We start from the raw sequence: 20,045 nt of genomic DNA, 5'->3' as shown, positions 1-20,045 counted from the left end.
CTAAGACATCATGATGAATCAGTGGCAGAATTTTTCTTATAACTGAGTACTTACTACAAATTATTTTATTTTCCATGATTTAACACCAGAATGTGTTTTCTCCTCTTTCTGTGGTCTTGGATGTGAGTGCATGTTTTTGCCTCTCCTGGAGTCCCCTGTTTCCTTTTTCTTTCACCTGTCTTCCTTCCCCTGTAAATTTCTCCCCCACCCCCTCATTCCAGCCATTGCACAAGGTTTTTCTATTGACTTAAGTCTGTTTCTTTGGTTTTCACAGTGTTGTTCAAACTGCATATTGTGTTACATTCTGGGTACATCATGCATGGAGATATTGATGCTAGAATGTGTCTGTAAGACTGAGTGGTAAGGGAGAACTGAAAATTATGGCCTCCTGGTAATGGGTGAAGCCACTGGCTGTGTTAGCTTGGCAAAGAGGTTAAAGAGGAACAAGTCTGCGAGACCTTTGTTTAGAAGAGTCTTGTTGTTCTTAAGGAGATAAGAAATTGTAAGATGACAGATTTCAAGTCAGTATGAGGAAATTCTAAGAATTAGAGCTGTTCAGTTGAATGGGCAGCATCAGGAGGTAGTGAGCTCAGTGAGCAAAGGCTGGATGGCCTTTACATGCTGTAAAGGAATAAGGTTCTGGTGTTGGAGTTTGTGTTGTGCACTGAGTTTGACTGGGGACCTCAGAGTTGCCTCCAAATCATGGTCTCTTACCAAGGCATCATGGTGACTGCTGGTTTGTTGTGAGGAGCAGAGCCCACTGCCAGGACCACCAAGGGAACACAGAGTTATCACTTACCACGTAGTAGCATTTTTTGTGAGAGGAGCAGCTGACAAATTGGCACCATCTGTCAAGGAAATGGGTTGGATGCTGCTCAATCATTAGTTCTCCCAGCGCATCCTGTTCATTTCTCAGGCACCCACCTGCTTTGCTGCCTGCTCTTCTTTCTGTGGCACTGGGAATTTTGTGTTTCCCTTTGGAGAATATCAGTTTCCATTTCCTGTGAACCATGCCTGCTGCTATTCCTCCAACTCTCAATGTTCCTTGAAAACTGCTACCCAGACACTTCCTACTTTGCCAGGCTTCTCATGAAACTTCTCCCTTCCTTCTCCAGGAAGGCTGGGTCTACAGCCCTGTGGCTGAGCCCTTTGGTTACAAGGCCATCATCCTTGGCTTCTCTAACATTGTCTTGATGCTTCTTTTAAGGACATTGCTGGGTGTTATTTTGTTCTGCCAGTTCAGAAGTGGGTTAAATTTGTAGGTATGACAAATTTACATTTCAGGTGCAAGAAGGGCCATATCCTAGTGTTTCTTTAGTGAGTTTAACCCTTCTGATATTGTTTTAAAGTCTAGTGTCAAGGTATCAGAAAAGTTTCAGTGTGCTTATCTCCATGTGAGGACTGTTTTCTAAATTGGTGTGTCAAGAGGGTAGAAATTGGCTGATATTCCTGGAACATTTGGTAAGAAGATGGAAGAAGAGAGAACAAAATTCATGAATCCACTTTGATTTGATTCTTTTTCGCCTCTGTGTTGCCGCATTCCAGGTCATGTTTTCTCTTTTCCCCTTAGAATATTCCGACTTCCCACCTCCCTTCCTCCATGTGTTCCTGCATTCTTGGACTGTTCCCTATTGGTGTGCCACCTCTCTCCTGTTTGGGAGGGCATTGGGAATGGGAGCAGTTAAATATTGAAACTCCAAAGTTGGGAATGTATGTGTCGCTCACCTCGCATGTGTGTTTTTACTCCCTGGTGGCCACTGACACTAGAATCCTGCAGTGATAAGTCGAAGTTGAGAGGCCCCTTGTCCTACTCTGGTCAAAGCAGTGAAGTCAGCACACCCAGCTCTCTGTACATGGAGTATGGTAAGTGAGTACTAGGAAGGCCAGTGCTGCAATCATGTCTCTGCTCTGGTCCCCCCATGCCTGCCACACTCTGAGCTGTGTAGCTCATCTTAGCTCTGTGGAGGGTACACACCATACAGTCTCACCCTCCCTTTCATTATTTTCAACCCCTGTGCCAGAAATCACACTACCCTGCCATTTCTCTTGCTCCTCTCTGCCTTAGGGGTCCCACTGTCTCGTGCTGTGGGTGTTATCACCGTGAATGTCTGGTGAGCCAGCTGGAATGGCTCTCTGAGTGGGTGAGAGAGACCTTGAAAAGAGGCCTTTGAGTGTCTAGGCTTAATTACCGAAGATAGGCTCCACATGAAATCATCCACAGGGAGAGCCATTTCTTTCCTTGTCTGACTCACAGCACAGGTTTTTTGGTTTCTTTGTTTGTGTGTAGGAGGACGAGTATGTCATCTTTAAATTTAGGTGGTCAAAGGGTTGTCTCCAGGCTTTCTCCATTTATTCCACCATTCTCTAACCCAGGGGCTTAGTGCTCTGTGATTCCGAGATTCAGAGAAATTCCTGTAGAAGGTAGACATCTTTCCAACCTGTTATCCGGGAAGGCTTGGGAGCATCTTTAGCGTTAAAATCATCAGACTTCTTAAAGAAGCTTGTCTGTAAAGAAGATTTGCTTTTCAAAGCAGCGCTTTTCACATCCACATTCCATTTTCCCACAGAGGGCAGTCAGTACCTGTGCTCAGGAGAAGGCATGTTCCGAAGACCATCAGAGGGACAGTCCCTCATCAGCTACCTGTCTGAGCAAGACTTTGGCAGCTGTGCAGACCTGGAAAAGGTGAGGAGTCTAAGGAGCCACTGAAAAGCCCATGAGTTGGGAGATCTGGTCTGAGGGCTCCAGTGCCATTTGTCCTAAAGAGGTTTTGGGTACACAGCAATAACATGGGTGTAGACTACAATACAGGTAAGTCACAGTAAAGATAAGCTCAACAAGTTCTGTCTCTGGAAAGCTCTTCTGGGAGCCTATGCGCCTCACTGAGTCCAGAGATATTACTGATTTTGTCTTAGAAGCCACCCTGGACAGAGAAACATTGAATTTTAGTCACATGGTTACTGTTTCCTTGACCCCGGAACCTTAGGTAAAGACTGTCTTCAGAATCAACTTCTATATTTTGTTCTAAGGCTCAGATATGTGATAAATGATGTCCCTGTAGCATTTTATAGCTTACAAAGCACTTTATCTTGAGACATCACATTTACCTTAATACTTTGTATATAAGTGTATGGTTTTAGGAAAGACCTGACCTCTTCTCTGTCATATTTTTATGTGGAAAGTGGGACAGGAAGGCCAGGCATGGCCAGATACGAGAGCAAGGAGAATGTACAACAGGTTTTCTGGCCATCAGCTTTCATTATAGGAGCAGTGTGCATTTCCCCTGGGTGTTTTGAGTGAAAGCAATGCGTGTTCTGGAAGCTGCTACTTTCCAAGAGTATAATCAGTGAGGTGTCCCCTTTTTGGCGCTCTTCTTCCCCAGGAAAATGCCCACTTCAGCATCTCAGAATCCTTGATTGCTGCCATTGAGCTGATGAAGTGCAACATGATGAGCCAGTGCCTAGAAGAGGAGGAAGGGGAGGAGGACAGTGACAGGGAGATCCAGGAACTGAAGCAGAAGATCCGCCTTCGTCGCCAGCAGATCCGCACCAAGAATCTGCTCCCTGTGTACCAGGAGACTGAGTATGGAAGTGAGTGAGGCTGTGAACGCCTGTTCCTGCTTCTTCAGGCTTCGGGATAAGACTTAGTACCTCGTGGGCTTTCTTTTTTGTCTTCGTATGTTCATGTGAGATGTTACACACAAGCCAAGGATTCCTCTGCTGTCAGAAGGATTTTCTATGTTGTTCTAATTTTCTTTTTTTCTACCAGACCAGAGTCCTAGAGCTCATCCATTTCCTACCTCTACATGTATATTGTAAATTATCTTATTTGTGTTATACTCTTACATGTTATTATCTTTTCTAAGAAAACAAAGTCCCTATTATTCCTATTGCAAAGCACACAGGAATTAAGAAAGTACAGTAATTTTTAAAAAGAAAAATCTGGTAAATGTAGTATTCTTAACTTGTTCTATATTATACCTATTGTCTATATAGCTTTAATTTACAGCTGTCAGTTTAAAATCGGCATGTCTGGCAAAGAAAATTAAACTTTAAGAGTTTTATAAACTTTCTAGGTTGCTAAAGAATTTACTTTTCTACTATATATGGTATAGACAAAGCTCAAAACTATGCACAGGAAAAACGCCTGACTATTTCTTTTGGAAGTAGGCCAAAAAGAGAATTTTGAGAACTGTTCATGTCTTCAGTTCATTTGGTCATAACTTTGCTATTGTAATATGTGAATCCCAGTTTATTTAAGCTATTCTCTTCTATACTGTGTTAATTTAACTTTCATGTACATTTAGTACAACTTTTGTTATTAAAATTAGCATTTACCATTTTCCAAAAAAAGAAAATATATATATATCAGAAATATCTTCCAAAAAATAGGTTTCTGATATGAGGAGAACTAAGGCCACTGGTTCCAGATTCACTTTCCAGAGAGTGGTACTTTCTGCTCACATGAAACTTTTTAGGGGATCAATCAAGAAGGGGAAACTAGCAAGAAGAGCTAGTTTCCATTTCCCCAGCGTAACTCCCAGCCAAGGTTCTATTTACTTCTATGTTCAAGTCATACCAGGTCCCTTTTGTTGTGACCCTAGAAAGAGTAGGAGACCTCTTCTGTCCTATTTATTACTTTTTTATTTTTATTTTTTAATGTAACAGGCTTTCGGGTCACTTCCAGCAGCTCCCAGTTCAGTTCACGTGATTCAGCACAGTTCTCTGACTCTGGCTCTGCTGATGAGGTTGATGAATTTGAAATCCAAGGTATGAATTGACACTTTTCAAGGGAACTTTCATTAACTGTTTCTTTTAATTTGGAATCATAGGCTGAGAAGCTTTCCCTAAGCCGGGGGTCTTCATTATGCTTCATTATGGTATGTTGTCGGCTGTTGTAAGAGATAACTTCTCTTGTTAAAAACAAAGCCTATTTAAAATTTAAGCAGAAAAGGACACTAAAAGGAAGTATTCCATTGGAGTGGGATGGCTATTGATGTCACCATGATGCTTCTTCCTCAGTTGCACCTTTCTCTCAGATCCTCACTCTAATTCCTCCTACTAACAGTCCAGAGCTAGCCCACATCTACATGAAATTAGAATTCTATTCTCTTGTGTCCTATAACACAACTGAAATTGTTTCAAAGTGTTTAAAAGGAGCTTTATTATGATCCAAACAGAAAGTGACAGAAAGAGTCACTGGGAGGGAAAAAGCAAAAAGGGGGAAAAAAAATCAGGTTTACAAAGTGGAGCTTTATTTTCTGTCCTAACCAGCGCTAATTTGCATAGCAGAATCAAAGACTCTTGTTGTGAGCTTCTTCTTAGAGAAGGGGAGGGGCTCTTATCTGGAAAGGCAGTTGTGTTAAATCAGGTTAACCCATGATTAATGGGTTAATCCATTCCTGAAAATCATAAATTTCTTCAACTTCCTGTCAGTGCAATCAACAAATGAACAGATGGAAAACCAAACAGACAGTTCAGGGATGTAAGTTCTTCCCCCATGGCTGGAACCAAGACTAATTTTCTTATAGAGATGACTTGTGTCTAGTTTTCCATTGTAACATGATGGTAAATAGATCTTTTACTGCATGAGGCTCTGATTTGCTGTTTACGCCAATCTCGAGAACCCATTCAGCTCCAGGTACGGTAGCTGAGTTTCTTCCCCATTCCGAAATACAATTTTTACACATATTTTTCCAGGTCTCCAGGAAGTCTTCCTTCTGTGTTCTCCTTAATGCATCTGATTTCTATTTATAACAATGATAGTCACTTAAAACTCCATTTTTTCCTTTGTATGTGGTTTTCCAACAGTTCTCCAGTTCTCTGACACCAAATGAGTGTCCTACATTTCAATTCTGACACTAATTCCTGGAGTTAGCACAGACCCTACAGATTTAGGATTCAGTCCCACGAGATGGCTCCCTCTTCAGATGCCAGCTGCCAGTGGGGTTCCCAGGCTGTCTGTACTTCTCCCTGGCCAACTACCAACCCAGGGGTTCCCACAACTCCCTGCTCACGTTTCATAATTCACTAGAATGACTCACAGAACTCAGGGAAGCACTATACTTATGATTACAGTTTATTATAAAGGATACAAATGAGTAGTCACATGAAGAGGAGGTACATAGGGCAAGGTCCCAAAGTCTCCTGAGCACAGGAACCTCCGTCTCCATGGAGTCAGGGTGTGCCACTCTCCCAGTACATCGATACGTTCACCAACCAGGAAGCCCTTCCAAACCTCATCTTTATCAAGGTTCATTCAGTAAGCATGAGTGATTAAATCAGTGGCAACTGAGTTCCTGAGGTGGGGCTAAAAGGTCTGATCTTCTAAATAGCTTTCTCTTCTGGCAGCCAACCCCATCCTGAAGCTATCTGGGTGTCCCCATGAGTCATTTCATTAACTTAAGCTTGGATATAATGGAAAGGGGCTCATTATGAATAACAGACATTCTTATCACTCAGGAAATTCCAAAGGTTATAGGAGCTCTGTGCCAGAAACTGGACAGAGACCAAATATATATATATTTTTTTATTATACCACAGTCTGTGATTGACTTGATCTCCAAATTAGAAGAAAATAGGAGGGCTCTGCCCTTTCTCTCAGGATCAGCAGTTGGAATTTCATGTGGGTAGTAATAAGGTAAATCCAAAACATGCTACTTCACTGAGTGTGGAACAGTCCACTTGACTATAAAGTCTGTTCCTTGCAGCAAAGCAAGGAGCCAGGGGGAGTTGTTCAGACTGAAAGGAGCCAGATTTGAAATAGCCTGCCTGGGGGTGGCATGAGGTGCACTCCTACTGGAAACTGTTGCAGCATTTGTGGCCCCAGAGGAGGTGTTTAATCAACTAACTCTCTAGTCAGTTCAGACAGAAATCCTTAAAGGAAAAGACCTTAGGCATGGCTTGTCAACCTCTAGGCCAGATATTTCTCTGCTGTGATAGACTGTCTTGTGTATTGTACAGTGTTAAGCATCATTCCTGGCTTCTCTACCCACTAGATGCCAGTAGCATACGGCCCTTCTCCCCAGTTGTGACAACCAGAAATGTTTTCAGACATTGGCAAATATCTGCAGTGGGTACAATATCCTCCCTGGTTGATAACCACTGCCTTATGAGGTCTTTAAGGCTAGGCTGGTTTGGGGAGGCAGCAGTAACTGTCTCCCAAGCCAACGTGAGAACCTAACTATGGATGTAGGTTTCTAAAAGCAGTGCCATCTTTTGGAGCAAAAGTCAAGTCCTGATTCCAGGAACATGTGGTATAGAACTGTCATTCTCATCAGTTTACTTCCTGTCTGAATACTAAAGGGCACCCTTTTATAATCATTATTATACAGATGGTAGTGAAGGATCTAACCTGACTCACATGTCAAAGAATGGACTCTCAGTATCAGTGACCTCGCTGTTTTCAGGTAGCCTGTGTTGGAAGCGTGGGTGTGCTCATACATGCATGTGTGTGAATGTTTGCACCAGCTTTTGTACATACCTGTGATACCTGTCAGGGTTGTGAGGACTATAGTGTCTGGAGAACTATCTGGGGAAAACTGGACTTAAGCTAACTGGGAACAAATTAGATACTAATTTTCTTTCTTTCTTTCTTTCTTTTATTATTTTTTATTTTTTAATTAAAAAATTTTTATTGGAGTATAGTTGATTTAAAGTGTTAGTTTCCGCTGTACAGCAAAGTGAATCAGCTATACATATACACATATCCACTCTTTTTTAGATTCTTTTCCCATACAGGTCATTACAGAGTACTGAGTAGAGTTCCCTGTGCTATACAGTAGGTCCTTATTAGTTATCTGTTTTATATATAGTAGTGTGTATATGTCAATCCCAATCTCCCAATTTATCCCTCCTTGCCTTTCCCCCCTGGTAACCATAAGTTTGTTTTCTAGGTCTGTGGCTCTATTTTTTTTTTAAGTAAGTTCATTTGTACCATTTTTTCAGATACTCATTTTCTTCTTCCTCATAATACCCCAGCAATCCTCACTGAGATAATCCTTGTTAATCCTTCTCTACAGTGATACTTTTAGATTAAGTGGTCATTGTGGCTGATGGAGATAGTGGACAGTTTAAGAAAGGAGTGGTCAGGTGAAGAAATTACAGTTCAAACCTATAGCTAAATACTGCCACACATTCAGACAGCAAAAGTCCGATAGAATGGTATGAAGCTTAGAGTCTCTTTAGAGTTTTGAATTTGCAGAGCCAACTTTCAGAAAGCTATCTCTTCTAGGTACTTTGTATACAATTAGGATTTATTGCTGCAAATGTTTGGTCTTAGTAACTGCTTTGTGATCCAAACAAGTAGACTTTCTGTAGGTGGAGTTGACTAAAAGTAGTAGTTTTCTGTTCACCGTGGCTTTAAAACACACAAACAACAAAATTCAGGGCATTTATTAATTTGATTAATAGTTAATTATTTTATTAATTTAAAATTTTAATTAACAGTTAATTTTAACGGTTAATATTTTCAGCCACTAGAGTTTGAAATAATTACATGTGTAAGATTAAATTAAGATTTAGAGAAATAAAAGTAATTAGGTACCTTTTAATCCTGAACTGTTGTAATTTATTCTAACAGTCTTCTCTTGCTTGAGAAGTAACAATCATAAGTCATTTTTTTTTAGTTTGGTTTTTTTTTTTGGCCATGCCACATGGCTTGAGGGATCTTAGTTCCCTGACCGGGGATCGAACCCAGGCAGTGAAAGCGCTGAGTCCTAACCACTGGACTGCTAGGGAATTCCCCTAAGTCACTTTTAAACTGGTTTCTGATGTGTTTACAACCAGAATCGTTTGCATGTGCATTTACTGACTGTCAGGTACTTCTTGGTTAGAGCATAGTCGTCAGTCTGCTTTAACCATAAGTCATACTTTTATTTGGTCTTCCTAGCATCCTTTCTTCACCCATTTTGGGAGCTTTAAAGCATTTTTTATACACCAAGAATTTGAAATATTTTTCAACTAAAATACTGTTTTTTCTCATGATCCACAATCCCAACACATTTTGAGGGCTTGGAGGGAAAGCAATCAGAACAACCCTCTCTCCAAAGTAGTGACTTGTTTGACTTTCTACACACAGATTCCCGATTATGAAAAAGCATAATTTTTTTAACATCTTTATTTGAGTATAATTGCTTTACAATGGTGTGTTAATTTCAGCTTTATAACAAAGTGAATCAGTTATACATATACATATGTTCCCATATCTCTTCCCTCTTGCGTCTCCCTCCCTCCCACCCTCCCTGTCCCACCCCTCTAGGTGGTCACAAAGCACTGGCTGCTTCCCACTAGCTATCTGTTTTACATTTGGTAGTGTATATATGTCCATGCCACTCTCTCACTTTGTCCCAGCTTACCCTTCCGCCTCCCCGTGTCCTCAAGTCCATTCTCTAGTAGGTCTGTGTCTTTTTTTTTTTTTTTTTAGATTCCATATATATGTGTTAGCATACGGTATTTGTTTTTCTCTGAAAGCATAATTTACAATTCATCTTTCTCTACTGTAGGTTTCTTTATTGCTTTCTGTTCTTTTTCATTTGTTTCTGGTCTTTAATCAAGTTTATTACTGGGGACCAAATTCCTTCTAACAAGTGTCGGTATACTTCTCATTAGCAGTCTTCTTGATCACGTCCAGAGGCTTACAGATGCTTTTCTTTTTGATCACCTTAAGTAATATATACTATTGAAGAATCTCTTGGGATTCTATCAGAGGAAGGTTATCAGAATCCATAACACCCGTGGAAAAATTACTTAAGCATTGTAGTATAGACATCATCTATGATAAATACTCTGCATAATTGTAATACTTTGCTTAATGTAATCATTTTTCTTAGATCCTAATTCAGCAAGTAGACCTTATGGAGCAGAAGTGTTTATGAAGGAAATAGTTTTGAAAGTTACTTCCTCCTCACAGTAAAGTGGATGTAAACTTGTGATCATAGCTTATTCATAGAAAGCTTTGTATTCGTTAACATCTATTCCCTTTTTAAAAAACCATTTTACTGAGGAATAATTACACTTCAAAATCTACCCACTTTAAGTGTACAACTCACTAAATTTGAGTAAATTTACCAAGTTGTCAACCATCACCGTAATCTAGTTTCAGGGCATCTTCATCACCCCAGTAAGATCCCTCACGCCCATTTATAGTTAATTTACATTCCCACCCCAAGTCCCAGTCCACCACTAATCTTTATACCTCTATAGATTTGTCTTTTCTGGACATTTCATGTAAATGCAGTCACACAGTATGTGATCTTTTGTGTCTGGCTTCTTTCACTTCATCTGTATCTTCTGATGGTGTCTGCCAAATTGATATGATATCATTCATGGGCTCCCAATTCCAGACAGTCTTTTCAGCGTCTTTGGTTTTAGGATTTTGTTGTTGTTTTTTTCCTCCCTTCATCCTTTTCCACTACAACTTCATCAATTCTTCTTTATCCTCCTTCTTTTAGAATTTCAGTCTCTGCATATATGTACCTAGTCAGGGTCCAGTCAGGAGACAGAAACCACATGATAACTTGAATAGGGAAAATTTAATATAAAGAATTATTAACTCTGATGGGGGAATTGAAGTAATGGGAGACTGGCTCATAAGGAGTAAAGAGAACTCTAAGGAATACAGGAATAGCAGATATAGGCAGCAGTCACCATCCCTAGGGCTGAGATAGAGCCCCCAGGGGAGGAACAAAGGTAGAAGAGGGCCATACCCCGAGGCTGCGATCCAGACCTCCTTGCTCACTGGATGGTGGAGTTTTCTGAAGGTGCAGAACTGCCCTGAGAGAATGTCCTGGCATGTTGTCCATGAGGGGTGCCATGCCAACAGCCCTCTTCAGGAAACCATTCTCTGGGGTACAGGAGGAGGCTGCCCCCAGGGGGTGCTGTGCCTCAGAACTCAAGGGGTGCTGGGGGAAGTGGTTCATGGGAGGGGCCAGGCCTGCAGCACCGGCTCGGAAGCTTTCCCAGAGGTCCAAGCGAAGCCGCTTATGAAAAGTACCATCAGTGGCACCCTGCTGCAAAGCCTCCTGAAGCCATGCTTACCCTGGGGAAAGTCACTTGCACCACAGGAGTCCTCTTACGGGAGCGCACCAGCAGCCAGAGAAACCCCTTCCTCCTCCAGTGTCCCTCCAGCGCCCTCTACTGCCGAAGCTGAACATTGTGCCAGCTGGCAAAAGAACAGTGTTTTCAAGTCCAGCTCCATTATCACAGAGCAGACAAAAGGAAGGGCAGGTTGGGAGCTGAAAGGCAATAAATTGAAAACTGGCACAATATATAAAGAGGAAAGTTCATGAACTATATTCTGGGCAAGTTTTAAAATTATACCCAATTCAAAGGAATCTGTTGCTCCTCCCCACCTTCCCTCTTTTAATAAATTGTTTTGTCCTTCTAAGGCAAGAGTAATTGTGGTTCTCCATTTTAAAGTGTTTCCTCTTGAGTCAGCAGTTACAGAACATTCATTAGAGTTGGATTTCTGGATGTGTTGGGTATCCCCTTAGGTGCTAAAAGGAAAACAGGATGCAAACCAACATCAGATTGGCCAGTAAATTCTGAAGTTGACTCTATTCTTGTGCCTCACTTATTTTGTTTAAAAATGTGCAGATTTTGCTAGGGTACCAAGGTTTTAACCAGTTCTTCCTTGATCGTCCCAATACTGGTGTCTGGACATGCAAAAATTCTTCTTATAACCTGTCATTATTTTTGTTGTTGTTTGTCTTTATATTTTTGAACTTTTTCCAGTCAGTAGTAATAGCTTTATCCTATCTAAAGCATCAGACACATTTGAAATCAGTTCTTGTTAAAGAATTGATAAAAAGTTTCATAATTATGTTAACTTCCATTTGGAAGGAGTGCTTCTCAGACTTCTTTCTCAAGTGCTCTCATTTGGGGTATGTTTAATCCATTCAGTTGAGTAGCTTTCTTCTGTCTCTTTACTCCTTAATTATCCTAGACCCTGGTCTACTTTTATCCAGATCCTCAACTAGTGTTCCAACCACATTAACCTAATCATCTGCTTGTACTGACTAGAGAGTGAGCAGGATACAACAGAGAGGCCTAGTACCCATGAGGCCTTCATGGTACTGACCAGTGACAGGTGTCATGTCCCTTTTGATATCAGGCGCTGCCTCTCCCTCTCCACTCTTGGGGTAAGATCCTCGCTTCCAAACCCATGTAGTCTTCTGCACTCTTGGAAATATTCATGATTAGCTAGGACATCACTGCACCTCTGGTAAAAAAGAAGAAACATGATAAAGTATGACTTGACTTTATTTTCCAAAGAGGAGAGAGTGTTATTTTTTCTCTCAAAGAAAAGAAGACTTCCTCTCTATGAGGCTGAAGAACTGCTGAATAGTTTTTATGAAGACAGTGGTTTTCAGGAACCATGAATTGTCAACCGCCTCTCCTCTCTGGCGTGCCATGTTTTCTTTTGTAGCCTGGCCCTCAAGTAACCATGTTGGTTAGCTCTTTATTCAAGATATCTGTCTAAGATTTTTGTCTGGTTTTTCCTTTTCTATCACTCGTAAACAGGCTGAAATTTGCCTTTTGCTTTTAGACAATTTTTTATTTAGGAAATATTTTTTGGAAACCTATTATGTACAAAGCTCTTTGAGGATTTTAAGGACAAGGCAAGGCTTACGTATGATCCAAGGCAGTTTAGTGTTACTCAGATCAACGTTGCAAACCCAATGGTCTATGAAGGTCTACTATTGCCTAGAGTTTTTTCTTCTCTTCTAGCACTATTTAGAATGGAGTACAGAGCTAGCCAGTGTATTGGGAACTGGATTTGAGTGGCGCAAATTCAGACAGAGTATATGATATACATGAACTTCTTTGTTAAATGAAATAGGATTTGTTATTTGCTAGTCAAAGATTTTGTTGCTATCTTAAGTTTTTCTATGCTTAGAGAGCATATGAAAACTGAGAGATTTCAATTCTTTTCTCTTATTTGTGTTTATAGCTTTGAAAACATTGATTTTTCAGGAATATTATTTGAGAATATGCTGTTATACAGAGCACTGTGTTAAGTATTTCAGGGCCAAACAGAAGAATTAGACACGATCTCATTTCCTCACACCGAGATATTATAATCTAGTGGTACATACAAACGTATATGTATACAGAGGAAACATGAAGAACAATTGAGCTACTCATGGCCAACTGCAGAATGATGTCATGTAAGCTTAGCGCTCTATTGAGGGGCTTAAATGCAGTAGATTGATCATTGTGTAGGTTTAATTAGGAAAAGGTCTTTCACTAGGCATCAAAGGAAGTGAGGGATGAGACTTACCAGAACAATCTTGTTTTCATGACTTGAATAGGCAGTATCTGCTTTTCTTGAACATGACTGTTATGTTTCACATTCTCCCCATTAAAAGTATTTGGGTAGATGAGGTCTCTAGAGATTTAGGCATATCATTATTAGAAATTCTTTTCAAAATTCTTTCTTGGAAATAGACTTTGGAAAGTCTGCCATAGTTTCCTAAAATTATGTTTGAGAGCTCTTTAGTAAAGATCATGTTGAATAGCTCCATGAAAATTTGTTGTTTACCAGGCATCTCCAGGGAGTTGCCAAACCATAGAGAAGTTCTGTTTTTCCTCTGTGCCACCGGACAGGAAGGGAGTCTTTCCGTGAAACTTTGTTAAGGACATGGAAGACTTCTCACATTCAGTGGTTAATAGCAATAGTGGTCAGATGTTAGAAGCAAAGTTTCAGTTCCACATACATTTAATGAGTAACCTCTATGACCTAAATTCTGTGTTAGGTACTGATTCTGGTATATAAAAAAAAGAGCTAGATAGAGTTCTTGACTCTGAGAGTTTGTCATTTAAGAGCACTTGAGATTTAGAGAATGAGAGAAATTGGAGTAATTTGTTGCTGCTTGGTAGAGAGTGTGTCCCTGTTTGCCTTAGGATGCTTCATTTTCTCCTTCACTGCTTTGCACTAAATGTGAATTTGTGTTTCCACCTGGATTTGTAGCCACTTTGACCTTCTCAATGCTATGCATAATGTCACCAATTCAGTCTGTTGTGACTTGAACAGAGCCAAACTATAAATTGTATGTAAAGCTTCACCTGGACTCTGCTCCGTATCCTGCATAGAATGTAGCACCTAGCTGCTGCCCTGAGTGCTTAGCTGGCAATACCTTGGACTGCTTTCCATTATTATCCCTTACCTCCTCCCTTTCCATTTCCTGCTCCCCTTAACTCTTGTTTGCATTTAGATGCTGACATCAGAAGGAGCACACTCTCAAACGACAAATCATGTGTTTCCTCCCAGTCCTTGTAAGTAATTTTTTTTTTTTAAATAAAACTTTGGGATATGTCGAGAAACAAACCCAGGTCTTGGCATATGGATGGGAAGGCCATGGGATGAAGCCATCTGAATTCACAAAGAGGCAAGTTTAATGTGACAGGCCTGCCTGATGGTGGTGAGTCCAGGGAAGAGAGCAGAAGATCATGGGATCAAACAGGCTGGGCTCCGGTGGAGGCAAAGCTCGCAGCGTGGATTATTCCTTCTCTGCTAACTCTGATTATACCAGAGGCTCCCAGAAGATCAGTTCTCAAAAGAGAACAGTGATCGTGATTTCTGATTATGAAATCAGATTGAACAGGTTCCACGTAGACTCAACTAGAGGAAATAGTAGTTCATGTGGGAGTGACAATAGTCTTCATAGTCCACAAAGCAGTTTGACTCACTCTGTTTTGTAAACAGGTGTTGTCATCTCCATTTTGCAATTAAAGAAAGTGAAGTTTAGGGCTTCCCTGGTGGCGCAGTGGCTAAGAATCCGCCTGCCAATGCAGGGGACACGGGTTCGAGCCCTGGTCCGGGAAGATCCCACATGCCGCGGAGCAACTAAGCCCGTGCACCACAACTACTGAGCCTGTGCTCTAGAGCTCGTGAGCCACAACTACTGAGCCCACGTGCCACAACTACTGAAGCCCGCACACCTAGAGCCCGTGCTCCACAACAAGAGAAGCCACCGCAATGAGAAGTCCGCGCACCGCGACGAAGAGTAATCCCCACTTGCTGCAACTAGAGAAAGCCCACACGCAGCAACGAAGACCCGACGCAGCCACCAAATAAATAAATAAATGAATGAATAAATTAATTAATTACTTCAAAAAAAAAAGAAAGTGAAGTTTAGAGAAAGGATTTGACAGAATTCTTAAGTAGCAGTGGGATTTGAGCCTAAGTCTTAAAACTATGTGTGGACCTGTGTATTTTGCTCTATACTCACATGTCTGAGGATGATGAGAAAGGAAGCTGAGTGGACTGGGGGTGCTGCGAGTGTTCTCTCAGTCCATAAATCACTGTGTATGGTATTGGGTCCTGAAGTTAGGGCTCCCATCCTCCTGTCTTTTCTCTATGCTCAGTCTTCCTTGACTCTCTGTTTCAGCTCTCACTGCTTCCTACACTCCACGTCTGCTGAGGCAGTGGCCATGGGGCTCCTGAAGCAGTTTGAGGGGATGCAGCTCCCAGCCGCCTCAGAGCTAGAGTGGCTTGTTCCAGAGCACGATGCCCCTCAGAAGGTACATTCTTCAAGTCTTTTTCTCCACCCAGCGTCGAGCCCCAGGAGGCTGTGAGCCTTTCTGATATTGTTCTCCTTTATTACACGTCTCCAGTTTAGAATGAGCCTCCATGTTTCCTTCCTTACTTTTAGAAGCCATTCATTACAAATGTATGTCAGATAAATGAAGGAATGCGTGCATGCTTGCCTAGGTTTCCCCTAGCCAATGTCAGGATAGGAGATAACGGCTCCTCCAGTGTCCTTATTCCACATGACTGCTCACTAGACCCGGGGGCAGCACTCCTGTGTTGTGACCACCTTGAGACACTGGAAAAGTGAACTATTCAGGTTCTTCTTTGCTCTGCAGTTGAATAAGGCATGAAGCACCTTGGCACACCAAGGGTCCCGGGCTGGGTTCAGGGACAGCATTATCAAGGGGTGCTACCACACTGGGATGCCATTTCTGTTCCTTTTGATTCTTGGAACCCAAGACCCTCACTTCTAGTAGCCTGGTGCCTTATCATTTATTTCGAGGGCCAAGGTTCCCTGAAGCCCTTGCTTATGGTGTTCCTGAAACGGCTTTCATTAATTATGCTTCTGCCATGGCCAGAGGGTCAAGCATATGTATTCCCCCAGATTGTCCGTGGTGGATCACCCTGTGCTTTTCTCCTGCAGCTCCTGCCCATCCCTGACTCACTGCCCATCTCACCAGATGACGGGCAGCATGCTGACATCTACAAGCTACGTATTCGTGTTCGAGGCAACCTGGAGTGGGCCCCACCCCGGCCTCAGATAATTTTTAATGTTCATCCAGCCCCAACGTGAGTAGTCAGTGGCCGTGCCCTTTGGCAAACAGATACATTCTCTTTGGATTGTCAGAGCCTTCTCTTCACCCTATTGTCCCTACCTGCTGCTGTATCTCCCATACAATTCTAAAAGGCAGAGGGAGAGAGTTACCTACTTGTCTGCGAGTTTTTTTTTTTTAATATTCATTTATTTATTTTGGCTGCGCCGAGTCTTAGTTGCAGTATGTGGACTCTTAGTTGCGGCATGCATGTGGGATCTAGTTCCCCGACCAGGGATCGAACCTGGGCCCCCTGCATTGGGAGCACAGAGTCTTACCCACTTGACCACAAGGGAAGTCCCTTGTCTGCGAGTTTTACTCTTAGTCCTTCCATTCCTTCCCAGAGCTAACCAGAAATGAGGTCTTTTTTTTTTTTTTTTTTCCGGCGGTACGTGGGCTTTTCACTGTTGTGGCCTCTCCCGTTGCGGAGCACAGGCTCCGCACGCGAAGGCTCAGCAGCCATGGCTCATGGGCCCAGCCGCTCCGCGGCATGTGGGATCTTCCCGGACCGGGGCACAAACCCATGTCCCCTGCATCAGCAGGTGGACTCTCAACCACTGCGCCACCAGGGAAGTCCCAGAAATGAGCTCTTTTATCACTGGCCTCCCAACCTATTGCTTTCCTCCCAATAGTTTTATGAGCTTTTTTTTTTTTCCTCAAGATGGATGGATGCTTTTCTTTCCTTTTGTGCTCTCCTCTTTACTATTTCTCACCTCTTACATTTGTACAGAAAGTGTGGTTCATTACTGGGGAGAGTCACTGCCTAGACCTAAATTCTAACCTTACAATCCTTGGTTTAAATTGGTTCTCCCAATAGGTTCATTTTGTCCAACTCTAAAAAAATAGGTGAATTCCCTTCTCTTCCCATCCTTATGGGAGCCCTGTATTTGTATCCCCATCTTTTACGTCTCAGAGACCTCATGCAGCTGGTATCTGCCAATCCCCTCTCCTTCCCGTTTCCTCAGGAGGAAAATCGCTGTGGCCAAGCAGAATTACCGCTGTGCAGGATGTGGCATCCGGAGTGACCCTGGTGAGCGTCTTCTCTGACCTCCCCTGCTGCCTCCAAGGGCTTTACCCTGTCACGCACCTGGGCGAGGGAGCTGGTCAGAGAAGTAGTAAGAGGAGGTGACAGAGCAGAACTGGGGAAAGGGAAAGAAGAGGCCTGGAGGACGGAAAGGTGTACTACTAGGCAGCAGTACTGGTAATCAGAGGTAATGATTTCTGGGAGCCCATTACCAGGATTGTGCCCTGGAGAACGTTGTGTGCCCTCAGCCAGGTCCTTGGAGGCTGGATCTTCCCAACTCCGGCAGCACTTGTTTCCTCGGCGGCCTCCAGGCTGGGACACAGAAACCACAGGCCCCACTGTGTCGGTTTCTGGCAGCTTTGGGAGCTCAAACAGAGGTGGCTGGAGCCCACTGGCCATCCCTTCCTCCTCTTTCAAAAGGAACAGCCAGGCTGCCTCACCAGCTGATAGATGGGAAAGCCACCTCTGACCTTCTGACTTTCCGTCGTTTTCAGATTACATCAAGCGGCTGCGGTACTGCGAGTACTTGGGCAAGTACTTCTGTCAGTGCTGCCACGAGAATGCACAGATGGTTATCCCCAGCCGAGTTCTGCGCAAGTGGGACTTCAGCAAGTACTACGTCAGCAACTTCTCCAAGGACCTGCTCATTAAGATCTGGAACGATCCTCTCTTCAATGTGCAGGACATCAACAGTGCCCTCTATAGGAAGGTCAAGCTGCTCAATCAAGTCCGGGTAAGACCCTTGAAAAGGTCACGTCGTAGATTACCCTCTGTTCATAGAGGTTGCCCAATATCACCACACTCCTCTTTGTTGCTGTGGTAGTGCTGTGACCATCTCATCATTCTCACTTTCTCTACGTACTTCTTCATGCCATTTTCGAGTTATCTGTCTAGTTAGAGTCTCGAACCTGGCAAGGCAGCTTAAAAGCTATAGATAACGATGGCAAAAGCAGGATTTCTCCCTTCCCTGAAAATGTTACTAAACGGAGAATGGGGTGTCGGGTTGGAAGTTCAGATTCTGGACTTCTCAGCAGCTCCCAGCTGTGTATGTGATCTGGGCAGACTGACCTAGCAGAGGGCCCTGCCCTGACTGGGGGTGCCTTTGAAGCGAGTTGTTGAGTTACAGGTATAGAGAACAGTCTGGCTCTGGCTGCTTCGTGCAAAGCCTCCAGACACACAGGGTTTAAAGGTACTGGCCTTTCTAATGGTGGTTTCTCTCCTCTTTACACCCCTCTGACTCCCCACCTACCACCACAATGCCGTTCTCTTCAGCTGCTGCGGGTCCAGCTCTGTCACATGAAGAATATGTTCAAGACGTGCCGACTGGCCAAAGAGTAAGTCTTGTGTGGAGGCCAGAGGCCTCTGGCTGAGCTAATGTCTCTGAAAGAAACATGTCCCAGCATTTGGCCCTTGTTATGTGAAGCAGGAGAGTAGGGGGATCTTGCAGAAAATTCCAGAAATGGTCAATGAGAAGCCTACAGCAGTAACTGTGTCTGTGTCCCTCTCTCTGGAAGGGGAGATCTGGTTATTCTACCCAGGGCAGGCCCACCACTCTTTGCAGGCTGACATGCATCACTACAGAAGGGCGTAAAAGTCACTTCTGCCCTCCAGACACCTGGTGGTATGGAGGGTTGAGGTGGCCTGGGCTGGCTGAATGTTACCCACCCTCATTACTCTGCCTAGGACGCTTTTCTTCCCTATCCTGCTTCTGGATAGAAATCCTTCTGCCCTGATGTGCCACACAAAGTGTCCGTTCTCCGCTCCCACCCACCTCCCCTCATTTCCTGCAGGCTTCTGGACTCCTTTGACACAGTTCCAGGCCACCTGACAGAGGATCTCCACCTGTACTCGCTGAATGACCTGACTGCAGCCAGGAAGGGAGAGCTGGGGCCCCGGCTCGCTGACCTCACCAGGGCGGGGGCTGCCCACGTAGAGCGATGCATGGTAAGAAACTCTCACTTTAACGTGCTGCTGGGCCCTTGCTTAGGGACACCGAGAGTAGCGTGCATCCAGGGTTCTTGGCATTTAGTTCCAGGAAGTTGAATTGGCTTGTCAACACTGTGAGAAAAACTGTACAGGATTGCTCTTCCCTGGGTTGCTGAACAGCTAAATCATCCAGCTCTAAGGAACCTAGAATTAGAAGACGATCTGGTGCTGGCATTTCTCCTAGGAAATGGGCAGGACTAAGCAGGCCTTCACTAAAGAATTGTCATGATGTGAAAGGAGGACCCTGGATTAGATTCTGGAGGGGGACTGGGTCTTGGCTTTATCATTTTCAATCACTGTGATCAAAGGAAATACTTTGCCCTCTCTGAGGTAAGCCTCAATTTTCTTGTCTCTAAAATGGAGATAATGATTAATACCCACTGTCCTTTCCTCTCAGTATTTTTGAGGATTGATGAAATAATTTATGTGGAAGCATTGTGTAAACTTAAGTATTCTGTAGATGCAAGTTATCATTGTTCTTGATGTATCCAACATACCAGAAATTCATAAATTCCATATTTAGAATTTCCCATCTTAGAATATGTCCAGTTTGTGTTCCTGTAACAGTCCCAGAATTAGAGCTTAAAATAGGGCGTATGTAGAAGTCCCATGTAGCAGGGGGCATTGGAAAGACTTCACTGTAACCTGACTCAAGGCTGGATGTTATTTTGGAGAACTGTACTTGCCTTTA

General features: G+C 43.1%; 1 protein-coding gene and 1 pseudogene across 5 annotated transcripts in view; one reads left to right on the top strand and one right to left on the bottom strand.

Moving 5' to 3' along the window:
- RUBCN (rubicon autophagy regulator) overlaps positions 1 to 20,045 on the top strand; it is a 66,509-nt gene that overhangs the window by 40,456 nt on the left and 6,008 nt on the right. For 2 of the 5 annotated variants that reach the window (XM_032630586.1, XM_032630587.1), the window contains exons 8-19: positions 1,768 to 1,863; positions 2,568 to 2,683; positions 3,381 to 3,588; positions 4,666 to 4,767; positions 7,332 to 7,406; positions 14,214 to 14,274; positions 15,390 to 15,522; positions 16,176 to 16,321; positions 17,310 to 17,374; positions 17,863 to 18,101; positions 18,641 to 18,702; positions 19,159 to 19,312. In XM_032630586.1, coding sequence (XP_032486477.1) covers positions 1,768 to 1,863; positions 2,568 to 2,683; positions 3,381 to 3,588; positions 4,666 to 4,767; positions 7,332 to 7,406; positions 14,214 to 14,274; positions 15,390 to 15,522; positions 16,176 to 16,321; positions 17,310 to 17,374; positions 17,863 to 18,101; positions 18,641 to 18,702; positions 19,159 to 19,312 — 1,457 coding nt within the window. The remainder of the gene's footprint in view (positions 1 to 1,767; positions 1,864 to 2,567; positions 2,684 to 3,380; positions 3,589 to 4,665; positions 4,768 to 7,331; positions 7,407 to 14,213; positions 14,275 to 15,389; positions 15,523 to 16,175; positions 16,322 to 17,309; positions 17,375 to 17,862; positions 18,102 to 18,640; positions 18,703 to 19,158; positions 19,313 to 20,045) is intronic. The other 3 variants (XM_032630588.1, XM_032630589.1, XM_032630591.1) reach the window with 2 other exon arrangements.
- Positions 9,426 to 15,358, bottom strand: LOC116753089 (annotated as a pseudogene).

This window comes from Phocoena sinus, chromosome 4, assembly GCF_008692025.1.
Source record: "Phocoena sinus isolate mPhoSin1 chromosome 4, mPhoSin1.pri, whole genome shotgun sequence".
In the NCBI taxonomy this organism is placed as follows: Eukaryota; Metazoa; Chordata; class Mammalia; order Artiodactyla; family Phocoenidae; genus Phocoena; species Phocoena sinus.
Note: the sequence above shows the minus strand (reverse complement) of the source record. Positions and strands in the feature narration are given on the sequence as shown.